General features: G+C 39.9%; 1 protein-coding gene across 1 annotated transcript in view; it reads right to left on the bottom strand.

The window, feature by feature from the left end:
* The window catches only part of RYR3 (ryanodine receptor 3), a 666405-nt gene that overhangs the window by 471956 nt on the left and 181733 nt on the right, over positions 1 to 12716 (bottom strand). The window contains exons 6-8 of the mRNA XM_019518966.1: positions 9266 to 9378; positions 8705 to 8804; positions 2170 to 2263 (exon numbers count right to left, since the gene is read on the bottom strand). Coding sequence (XP_019374511.1) covers positions 2170 to 2263; positions 8705 to 8804; positions 9266 to 9378 — 307 coding nt within the window. The remainder of the gene's footprint in view (positions 1 to 2169; positions 2264 to 8704; positions 8805 to 9265; positions 9379 to 12716) is intronic.

Genomic DNA, 12716 nt, shown 5'->3' with positions numbered 1-12716 from the left:
TGTGGCAGACGAGTGAGGCAGGAACAGGTGAGCAGGCCAATGGTGGACCAGTCCCAAGAAGGCCCCCTGTTACATCTTACTTTACTGTAATTCTACCTAAACAATGTTACTTTTCCAACTTAACTGAATCCTATACCCAGAATCGTAGCTGCGTTTTCACCATCTTCTCAAATCCTCACCCAACTCTAGCTACCTGCCTCCTTAATATCCCATCTCTGTTTCATCTATAAATTCACTGAATACACTCTTTAAAATAGCTGTCTGGTTCTCCTTTCCTTATGTTCCTGCCTAGACTCAGTACAAACTTGCTTCTACCCCTTGTACTCAGCTCTTAAAGTCTGTACTTAATTCTCCCTAGCCAAATCTCAGAACCAGCGATCCATTAACTAGTTTCTTCTTTGACAGTCAGCCACCTTTTACATAGACCACAATGCTATTCTTTTATTTTCTTTGGTTTTCATTATTCCAAAGTATCTTGACTTACCTTCTATCTCCCTAACTGCTCCTTCAGCATTTCTTTCAGACTAGTCTCATCTCTCCATCATCCCACTGTTGGGATTCCATAAAGAAAGATTTTGGAGTAACTGAGACATCAGTTGATGAGAGCAGGACAGGAGTTTTGGTTATATGGGTGAACAGGACTCATGGAGCTAGCATCCAGTTCTGTTCCTGAGAGAAGGTCTTCACCTCCTCTTGGGGTGACCTAGTGCAACTCACAGTTCCAAGTCGCCTAGCAGGCAGTTTCTTTAGTAAATACATTTATTGGGGCAAAGGTCAGTAAGCCAGACCAAGGAAGTAAACTGAGTCATACAATATTATACAATCATAAACTGATATCTCAATTACCACAGCACCTTTCTGTATGGCTTTGACACATTCAATCTGGATATCTACTGATACCCTTTCAGAATACTGCTGCAAAAGTCACTTCTCTGTTTGCGTCCCTTTTATGGGTCCCCTCTGTTTCTCATAAGACACAAGATACTTATCTACATTTTGCTCCATTCAGCTAGCAATACCAATTTCATCATCTGCTTGCTGACTTTTCAAATGGGGATATTTACGGTTTCTCTTATGTTGTCCCTCACACTTGGGAGAAACTACCTATAAACATCTGTCAAACAAACTCATGTTTCTCATTAAATTCTGTTTTAAAAGTCTCTTTTTGTGTTGCCTATAGATTTTTTTTAAAATAATGGATAGGCTGCTGGTGGGCTGAAACAACTGCTTATCATTCTAGCCAATGTTGTCTCATTGTTTCCCTATACTTCCCCATCTGTCTGTCTCCATCTGTTGCCTTTTGTCTTGTATTTAAATTCTACATTCCTTGTGTCAGGGCTAATCTTCTTGTTTTGTGTTTATATAAAATTTAGCAAAATGGGGCCCCAACTGCATGATTAAGGCTCTAGCACTATGGTGGGAAAAGTAGCAGCTATAACTGCTTGTTGTTTTCATTAACAGTAATAACAACAACCACTACCACCATCATACTACTACTTACTACTAATACTAATTACATAGTTATTGCTCCTCCATGTGCCTTTATAACAGCATCTGCATAAATAAGGTTTGCAGAGGAACCTTCCCAGCTTTTCCCTCTATGCTACCTATCATACCTTAAGCTGGTGAAAAACCTTATTTTCTGCTGCACAATAAGCCTGTCTCCTATGCTAATATTCTTCTGCCTCCATGAAGGAAACAGAAGTGGTTCTACAGAGATAAGATCTGTCACTATGTGAACTGCACCATTAAGTATGGCTTTCATTGAAGAAATATTCTGCAAAATTTAAACAAACAGGACAGAAGAAACTACCAGTATGTCACTGCATGACATATTGGTAGTTTCTTTTATTAAAGGAACTGTGTTTTGGGCTTCCTGGAACAGGCTGAACAAATGGATTGTAGTAAACACCATTCTTTCCTACAAGAAATAGACCATGAAGCAAAGAGATTGTTAGCCTCCTCAGTGTATCTAGTTCTAAAAATGCTATGGGTTTTCTGTTCTCTGTCTCTCTCTCTCTCACACACAAACATACACACTTTGTATAATTTTATATTGTTATACATGTGTACCCTTGTATATAAAAGTATTGAGGAAAAAAATAACTAAAAAGAGAAGCTGTAATTTAATTTTCATGGGAGAAGGAAAACTGTATGATATTCACTTACTTTTGCTGTAAATCATTCTGATCTGTAGATGGGATTGTCAAACACTCATCATGGCCATGAAAAAATCGTACCACGTGTCCACCAAGTAGAAATCCTGCAAAAGAATGAAAGTCTCTCATTATCTTGTTAAAAACATTGATAAAATAACTATCCAAATGTTGTAGTGATTGTGAAAATGACGTTACAAAACTTGGATTTATTCAGAATTTAAATTCAGCAGTGAAACTGAGCAAATAGGTAAAACAATTGGTCTTGAATAAAATGTATTGCATATCAATAGTTTTGAAGCTGACAGGATAGAGAATTCTCCAAATTATTGAAATTTAAAATGTCTACAATATAAAATGGTTTGATAAATGAGGCTATCAGCTTGTGCTGACAATTATAATTTGTGTCAAAATGAAAACTTCACAAAAGTAGCAGGTGACTGGGGGAGAGAAAAACACATCTCTTATGTAGATTTTGCTTTTAATGGAGGCTAACTTTCCAACCCATTTAACACAGAGATTGCAGGTCAAATATAGGCACTTTGTCTCACAGCAGCAAAGTGGGAAAAAAATGATTCATCAGGACCTTAGTGTAAACTGTTCTCATCTTACCAGTCATCATATTTACTTGAACACAAGAGGAGGTTTTTCCCCCCCCCCCTCAATCAGCATGGGGGGAAACAAGACTTTGTCTTACATCTGCATACAAGGAAACCTCATTAAATGTCTATCGTTAAACTGGTGCCAAAAGCAGCATGTACTCAGTAATGGAAACCAACTATAAAGGAGATTAAATGCAGACAATACTGAATGTGACTATAAAACACATAGCCCATATGGGACAAATATACCGATTAGAACCTACCACTATTTTAAAATTTATTTTGTCTCAGGCCAAATTAGTCAAATCAGTTCCAAATTCCATCTGGGGCTTCAGATACTTCCAAATCCATGGCAGGCATCCTACATGCAAGCCCCCAGCCAGAAGGTCTTGGGGTTCAGATGCCCCTAAATCTCAACTACCCTTAGCCAAAAAGCCCCATCCCATCTCCATAAAATAAAGTGTGTAGCTGAGATCCTCCCATTGGAGTACACTTTCTTAGGGGTGCCTGCCAGCATTTCACTGGACAAGTTTCCACCCTTGGCTACACAAAGCCATTCAAGGGCAGGGAGAAGGGGATCTCCTTTTCCAGGTACAGCAAAATCACTTGAACCAAGACTACCTCCACCATGGTGGTGATCATGGCATGTCCCCTGCCAGGTAAGTACCACAAGGAAGAGTTAAGTGCAGCCCACCTGAACAAGATATGTGGTAGTATCCTTTCTGTTCAGTCCCCCTCTTTCTATAGTCATGGTGAGCCACTACACTGAATATATTTCAACTTACTCTTTACTCACACAGCCGAGCTGTGCCTTTCTTTCCCATTTCCAATGGCTCCTGTTTCTTCATCAGCTTTAAATGTATTGAAAATGGGACCCCAAAAATTCACCCAGAATCCCTCTATTGCCCCATCTCTCAGCCTGTCACATGCAATTAGTGCAGCCCTACCCTTAACAAGGTGGAGCTGGACCAGGTTGCCATGTGCCTCATCTACATATAATTTTTGGTGAATCCAAGGTCTCAGAACCCAGTTTCAGACATGAGTGGGAGTTAATTAGCACTTGGATCCTTTGTCAAAGGTATCTGGAGTACAGACACACATATTGAGCAGTGCTAAGCTGTGGGGTCATCATGGCTTGAAATGTTGATGCTGCTGGGGCCCAGCCCAATGAACTACACAGTAAATCATAAGCCTTTTGGTTTTGGACTAATATCAGGTACAAGGGGGAAATAATTTGACCACTAAGGCATCTTTCCTAGTTGCTGGGGATAACCACTTTTCTGGCAAGAAGTAGTACCTGGGTGGAGGTAATGTATAGCTAACCTCCCACTTCCACTTCCAGTGGGGAGATCTTGGCTTTATGCCCACTTTATGGGAATGGGCGATTTCTCCCTAACTTACTCCTGTGGCTGTATGGCTGAGGGCAAGCAAAATTCAGGGGCATCTAAACCCCAAGTCTCTGGGCTTGGGCCTGTATGTAGGATGCCCACCAAAGGATCTGGAAGCAGCGGAAGCCCCAGGTGGGGGTGGAGGATGCCTGCTGGTAGTAAGGCCACTTCTGGTTCTTGAATGACTCATGGGTTTGGATTTAGCTGATTTGACTTGGAACTTGAAAAATGTTCCTTAATAAATAAATAAATAAGTATATATAAGGATGCCTGCCAATGGATTTGGAAGTATCTGAAGTTCCAGGGTGAAAGTCTGGGACAGATGATACTTGATGGTTGTACCACCACACACAGTGTTTAGGACAATTGAGTTTTGCCTGCTCAACTGATACAGTTTTTAGAATGCTTGAGTTCTGCTCTATCTATATGATTTGGAACTGATTTGGCTGATTTGACCTGGAACATGGAATATATTAATAATAAAAAGTTTTTACTATATATAAATATGTACAAAAATACTGCTGATGGGGTATCTATGCTTAAATTTGCAGCTGTTTCAAAAGGGTAAAATGCATCAATTCTTGATGAAGTCAATGGGTACTATATGCAAATTACTACAGGGGTTTTATTTCAAGGTCTGTATTTTCAAACTTGCTCCTCACTTCCATATGCTCAGGGAGATCAGGGTCTAACAGTAAGAAGGAGGGTAAGTGGCTGCAGGGGGAAGAAGTTGGGGGAAAGCAAAGGGGAGACCACGCATTACCGTATCAGTGACACAAACACAAGAAAATCTGTATGATACCTCACAGGTTCCCCACCATTTGGTAGGGTTTGTGACACATAGTAATTGGAAATATTTCTCAAAGTAAATTATCCACTTGTCAGATAATACAACAAATATACAGAAATGCAAGTTCATTTGCTGTTTGGGTGTCATTAGAATCCAGGATTCACTGTAAGTATTACAGACAAGACTGTTAGTAGACTTCCATCCCATTTTTAGATTCAACATATAAGTACACTACCTGAGTTCTGGAACTTGACATATCCCATATCAAATTTTCTAAATTTTTTGAGGTTAGACCATTCCTTTGATCATACCTTGTTCAAACCATTCTTAAGAGCAGATTTACTTCTCCAAATGTTACTACATTTTCTGAATGTCAAGGACAAAATGTGCACTCGACCAGCCATACAAAATCTATTTCTATGCTCAGATAATCTAAAAATAAGAGATATGTGGATCCAATATAAAACCAGCCACGGCCCACTCCTTTCCTTTCACCTTCACTTTGAGAGCCTCAATCTATACCCCTCCCTCCCCCCCAAAGACTTACTTTGGGAGCTGTGGGAGTTGCTCTCCCCACTGCCTAGCTGTCAGATGCATGAGGGTGCATGCACATGCATGTGACACCCCTTGCCTCATTGCCCTCCTCCCACTCCCCCCCAGCTGCAAGCATTCCCTTGCATGCTGAAACTCTGACAGCCTGCAAGGGGAACCTGCTGTTCCCCACTTTTTCTGTGATTTTCATCATAATCGGTTGACACTGTCGAGCATCTTTGTGACCCCATTTTTTATCATTACAACTCCAAGGTTGGGAACCGCTGCCCTAGAGCCTTACCTAAGTTACAAGAGTCTCCCCACCCTATATACTGTATACCCACCCTTTATATGTGCTTCCTTTTGGACATTTCCTTTATATCAAGACTTCTGATAGGATCTTTGGAAAATAGTCTTATTTCTACTGTGTCTGAACCCATGGACCTTCCCCTATACAGTTATAATGCTTTTAGGATTTCTTTATTAACTCTAGCCCATTTACTCTCATAAAAGAACTTCAGTGACCTTACATTTTTGCATAGAAAATGACTTGGTAAGTGCTGTTCCTGCTGCAACCAGCTCTGAAAGTCTGCCATTATCTGTCACTAACTAATATTATCTGTCATTAAGTGAACTCCATGACCACAAAAAGCAAACCAAAAATAACTTAAATTACCAATTCAAGAATGAATGGATGTTACATTTGATCTAGTGACCAAAGTGAATTGCTAAGCCTTCAAAATGTGGCTCTCATTTTAAATATTCTTGTTGTACACTTTTCTAGCACAGGTGCATGTTTGGATACATATAGGCCACATACAGACACTCAGTTTCTCCTGGAAGAGTCTATGCTATCCCAGGAGAAACCATGAGTGTACGGAAGCAAAAGATTCTCCTCTGGGATAAAAATAATTTGGGAATGACAAGGGTTAAATCACCCCCAGGAGAAACTCTCCTGGTACAATGAATGTCTGTACACATTCTCTTCTGGGAAAAGCCATAGCATAGTCTCTCAGCATCTCAGGGACTTTCTTCCAAACCCTCCAGGGAGATGATGTGCTGCTCATCTGAACTCCAGAGGAGCAGGGCACAGAGCATGCCCCTTTTACAATCCTCACATTGTGCTGAAGGCAAACACAAAATGACCCTGAGCAGTGTAGGTCAGCTAGTCAGGGCTATCCTGTGCACTACTGCCAATCTGTCACTAAACAGACTGAAGCAACCTGCAGAGGATGCTGAGATGTGTGCACAGAGGCCCCCTAGCTAAGCAGTGACAGCAGTGCAAGCCCTCTGCTCTTCATGGGCTTAGTACTCAAGTTCAGGGGTCTGTTCAGGGGTCCCTGGGTAAGTTTTTTTATCAGGAGAAGAACCCCAGGAGACTTCTCCCAAATCATATGAATGTGTATGCAGTCATAGTTGAGTACATGCAAGTACACATGACAGGGACCCATATTTTAAAACATGCAAGTGTAAAATAAGCAAGAAGTTGTAAATATAATTATGATACTACTTCAAAAATGAGTAGCCTTGCCAAATATATGTGTTTGAGAACTGTATCCTACACAATTTTGTCCCCAGAAGGTGATATAGAATTTAAAAACCTGAGGACAGTGTGTACTCATGAAAGTAGAGGGCTAACAGTTTGAGCACAGCATAGTGCAGATGCTTTCCAATACTTCTGTACCAATGTACTTTAGCCTCAATGGCTAGGGACAGAAGCTACACATAAACTAGTTTAAGTGACTGGAAACTGATTTAAACCTGTAACAGAACAGAAGTTCAGTGCACATAAACCACTTTCAAAATGGCCATAACCAGTTTAAGATAAACCTGGATGGATGTAGTATGAGACTTAACTGATTTAAGTCAAACCAGCTTATGGAACTTATGTCCCACATCCCTTCCTGGTTCAAGTTAACTCACAGTCCCCTACCATCCCAGGATGCTTTGCAGCCCTGGGCGATGTTGTCTGTTTCAGTGGGAGTACAGACTGCCATACCCTCCCTAGCCTACTTCCCCCCTGCATCCATCAGTCAATAGGGACAGGGGATGGGCAGGGGAACAGATCCTCAGATTCCCTTAGTCAGAGTCTACACAGCATGTGCAGGGGAGGGAAAGCCCCTGTGATGCAGGCTTTTTGACCCTCAGCAGCCCTCCACCCTGTTGGGGGCAGCCTCAGGAGCTGAGGGAATATTCCACCTCCCGCTCCCCACCAGAGCTGCTTGCTTTAGCTGCTGCCACAGGAGGGAGGGGAAAGGAGTTCCCAAGGCCCCAGGGGTGTGGTCACCAGGGAGTCCCAACTCCAGGGACTTCCACCACCCCAGGCAGGGGTCCCCTAGCCAGGTGTAACGCTGAGGAGCCAAGGAGAATTCCTCCCCTCCATCTTCCCAGCTGCTGATTGTTTCAGCCACTGCCACAGGAGGATGGGAAAACAAGTCCTCTGGGCCAGGTACCTGCCCATGCAGCAAAGCATGGGAGCACTAGGGAGTCCCTGCCTCAGGGGGCTTTCCCCACCCCCAGTGAATGTCAGTGTAGTTGGTTCTTGATTCAACCTACATAGCTTAGGGGAAGCTGCCTAAATTTAATTGATTCTGTTACAGGGGTTTTGACTGACTGTACTTTGCCAATATCTACAACTTTTTGGCTAGCATGTATTCAGGAAAATGAAAATTATGGCACATTTCCATGGTGAATACTAGGTGGCTATCCAAAAACAGTTTTTATGTGGAACTAGAGGGAGGCTTTGAACACATCTTTAGAGGTAAAAAATCATTCCACAGAACATTTCAAACAAATCAGTTATACAGATATATATATCAGTTTCTCGGATTCTCTCTTTTTTAGTATGCCTTTTCACATAAAACTGCTTTGTGTCCTGTTTCAGCCTCTGACTTACATATATCTCATCTCCTATTGTGCCCTATCATACTTCCTGTGATCTGCAGAATCTTATCTTGTTACTCATTACTCTTTTTGTGTTCTTCTTTCACTACTCGTTTTGCTTTGTAACTTAAAATTACATCAACCACTCTTACCTGTGAGTTCAATTTCAATGCCACCTACCCTTCCCTTTTTCCCTTCAGTCATGACCTGTTTCTCTTCGATGCTCATTTTTCACACTTGTGTAATTTACAATTATGCTCCTTGGTTCAGGGATGGTGCTTTTTTATTTTTAGATTCTGTAAAGTGCTGGCAAAAGTTATATAATACATTAAAATATAATTTAATATAACAAACCTTCTGTAATACTACTTCCTGAGCATGTTGGATGGACATTCCATAGCGTTTGCATAAAGGAGGCATCCACCTGAATGTTTCCATTTGACATGGAGAGATGCTGAAACAGAGGTACAGACAGACAATCACACATGCCCCTGAGCAAGATGCATGAATATTGTTTCCTTAATTTAAAATGGTCTTCTTTCAAAAATGTAAAAAAGATAAATATTTAGTTGAAACAACTTTTAATATCTCTAAAATCTTAATGATATTTCTTGTGATAACTCCTTATTCTCTTTAAGTCATAGCATCAGATGTAGTAGGCTGGCACCTATGAAAGCTTATGCCTGTCTGAACAAGTTTGTTTGTAAGGTACCACCCTGCCCTGTTGTCTGCCTTTCTTCAGAATAACACAGCTACCTACCTCTCTTTATAAAGTATGTAAGTTTACTAAGTACATTTTGTCCAGCTCTATGCACTATTACTAGTTCTATTCATTATTAGGAGTAGCTTCAGCTTTTGTTTCTGCTTAAATGAGGGTAATCAGAAGAAGGTTTTCTAAGCAAAACACCCCCTTACCAGGTATCTTTCAGAGGACACGCTAACCAGGATAAGATCATCACCAATCCGGACTTTTTCTCCTTCTGACCTCTGCTTAGAAGCAGGATGTATTGTCCACCAGCATGCCTCACCTACAGGATACAGACACTTATGTCAATTATTGAGCATGTGACAAAAATATATCAATATAAGGAATCATGAAGATACTTTTGTACAATATAAATATACTTTATGACTTTCTATTTACTGCCCCTGCTCTCTTCAAGTACATTCGTAGGCTGCACTTGTGAAAGTATACTTTTCTGAACAAGTTAGTTTCTAGGATGCTACCCTGTCCTGCCTTTTGTCTGACTTCAGAATAACACAGCTGCCTACATCTCTTAATAAAATATATGATGTTTACTAAATTCTTTACTATATATTTTATAAATAACTTATCTGAATAATATTTGTGTTCTATACACATTTTTTTTTCTGTCAATTCACACCTTTAATGCCAAAGTTCTGTCAGCCAATCTGTGTTGTTACTGAAACCTGGCATCTAAAATTGTGTTTTATTCCATGTCTCTTTCGGTGTGCTTCACAGAGTCACCAACCATTTAAAAACATAATTTGGAAACTATTTCCTACAAGGATCCTACAACTAGTGAGTTGCTGACTGACTTCCTACACTGATCTTAATTATCAACTCATTGTGCCTTCCCTTACCTACTGTCCTGCATATGCACACCATCTTATTGTAACATTTCTGTTGTGGCTTGTAGAGTTATTATGCTTTATTTAAAAAATAATATCTACCACTCTTACAATATTGCTGTGTTACAAAAATAGAACAGTTGACCAATTCAGTATATTCTGCTGCCAGTGCAAACCTTACCTGTTTAAAAAGACTTTTCAGCACTGGCCTTAATAAGAACACATATAACAGTCCCAGGGAGATTATACATCTTGTCCCATATTTTAACACCCCTTGGTGGCTATTTATAGACAGGTATTGAAGATTCAAGAATTGTGAGGCCATGAAAAGTGGGAAGGAATTACACATAAATAGGAGAGATGGCCAAACATAAAGAAGGCAAAGAGCTGTCTCACCATTTAAGACAATATATTATTAAGAGAGACTTTTGCACCTGACATTTATTCTTTTCCAATAGTCTTTGTAAAGTGGCATATGAGTCCTATAGAGGTAATTATGAAGATTATGACAGAACACAGGAGAAGATGGACTATGAGGAAATAAATGTTCTGGGTTTTTTCATGCCAATGTCCTTAATAAAAAATAAAAGAAAATTAACAGAAATTAAACAACAGAAATTAAAAGGGAATATACACACACTTGATTCGAAACAAAATGTGCTTCCATAATATCATCCAATTGCTCTCAGATATCCAGCAACCTCAGACTTCATACATGCCACATAAAGTACACTCTTTGGGTTCACCTATACTTGTGCCTGACTGCATAGTTGTTACTGTGCAGGCATTTAGTACCGCCATTACTGCGCAGTCCCAGAGGTGCACTGGTTGTTTCCAACCCTACTACACACTAGTTTGTTGCTACTGTGCAGTAGCGTTGGAATCATGGTTCATTCCTGCTGATGCTACATTGCCATAGCTTATCACTGTGGTGATGTAGTGTCTCATGTAGATGTGCCCGTTAGCCCTGAAATGGATTCAAAAGTGCACTTTAATAGGAGGAAAAATATATTTACTTGTGATACGTACTACTTCGTTCAGAAGCAGAGAACTTATCAAAATGCTTAGCACATACAGTCCTGTAAAAACTACTTTTTCAATGTGAAGTATGTATGACAAAACCTTTTCAGTACATGTACAAAAAAGCAAATACTAAAATGAATTGCCTTTCCAGCTGTAGAAATACATTACAAAGCCAGGTGTGCACATAGACCAATACAGAGTACCTCCAAAAGCGGGAAAAAAAGATATCAGGTTTGATTTTCATAGGAGTTCAAAGACATAAAAATGCATATAGTCCTTAAAGTTACGTGTCAAAAGAAAGGACAGCATCATAGACTAGGCAATAATCATGTAACAGATTGAAATTACCTACTTAATCCCCTTCTAAACGCACGTGTGGAGACTACATAAGAGTGACAGAAACAATATTTTAAACTTCAGTTTCAAAATAATGTGTAAGATAACAGCTAGCCCAAAAAGAAATATTAAAATAACCCCCCACTCCCATGTGAAGGTTTCATATACATTAAATGTTACCCCATCACATTCCTGACCTCTGCTTTTATTTATTTATTTAGTTTGTATCTATATCTATATAAATAAAACTCACGAAAACACAGGTTGCTGCTGAAACTAATGTCCCCTCCATTTAAGGCCCCAACTTGGCCAAGGTATGTGAGCCCAAATTTTCCACTGTATCCCAAAAATGTGTCCATAGCTGGCAGCTGCAGGAACAGCTGTACTTTTATGTGCATCAGATACTGTCAACATCCTGGGCTCCCCCTGCTCTGACAAGTAAAAAGCTCCCTCAGCTGCTGGGGGATTTCCAGGACCCAGAATCCCACCAGCTGCAGGACTCTTGCTCCTGGCAGCTGTGGGGTACTGCCAAGACCTAGAGCCCCCAGCTGGGGTGCTTCTGGCAGACAGTCCCACAGCTGCAGGGTATTGCTGAGGCTGAAATCTCCTCAGTCTGAAGACTCCGGGCCGTGGCTGCGCATGGTGCATCCCTGCAGCTGACAAGGCTCCCAGGCTGAGAGGGTAGACCCTGCTATATGTGCAAATCAAAGCTGGATAGAATCCAGCTATAAAGTTATTGTACATTTTCCAGCTCTAACTTAATAGCTGACTGTACCTTTTTATGGTGTGATCGTTCATTTGGACATGTAGCTAGTCTAAATTAATTGTGCAATTAATCTTGTAATTGCAAGATACATGTCATGTGTAAGGCCTAAGAACCATGCAATACTAAAATCTTCTCATTAACAAAATCAGGGCAAAAGAAAGCTGACATAAATTAAAATAACAAAAGCATGATAAGATTAATTGGGATGTTTCAATGGACTATAAAATGCAAAATATTTGACGGCAAATGAGTTATGTTTATGTCTACTATTTTTTTCTCGTAAACATCAGTGCCCCCAGCTCAAAACTTGATGTTGATTTTGAAGTCTCTATCTTTTATTTTGCCCCATTGTTATTAAAAAAGAACTTTTATATCAAAGCTCACTTTGGTCTTTTCAATAAATATATACTTTGATCAATGAACTAGTGTGTGAAGATAAAAAAATAATGTTACTATGTAATAAATATGCTAAATACAATACATTTGAAATAAATACATAACACTTGTTTTTTATTTACTGGATAAAAATTATACTTGGTCCATATATTTTTGCCAGTATTTATGCTCTTATGGTTACATGAATTCTTTGCACTGGCTAACATAATTTATTTCACATTTTCCTTCTGGTGCTAAAGCTTCAGAAACTCA

Source organism: Gavialis gangeticus, unplaced genomic scaffold (assembly GCF_001723915.1).
Source record: "Gavialis gangeticus isolate Ggan-Ray unplaced genomic scaffold, GavGan_comp1, whole genome shotgun sequence".
Classification (NCBI taxonomy): domain Eukaryota; kingdom Metazoa; phylum Chordata; order Crocodylia; family Gavialidae; genus Gavialis; species Gavialis gangeticus.
Note: the sequence above shows the minus strand (reverse complement) of the source record. Positions and strands in the feature narration are given on the sequence as shown.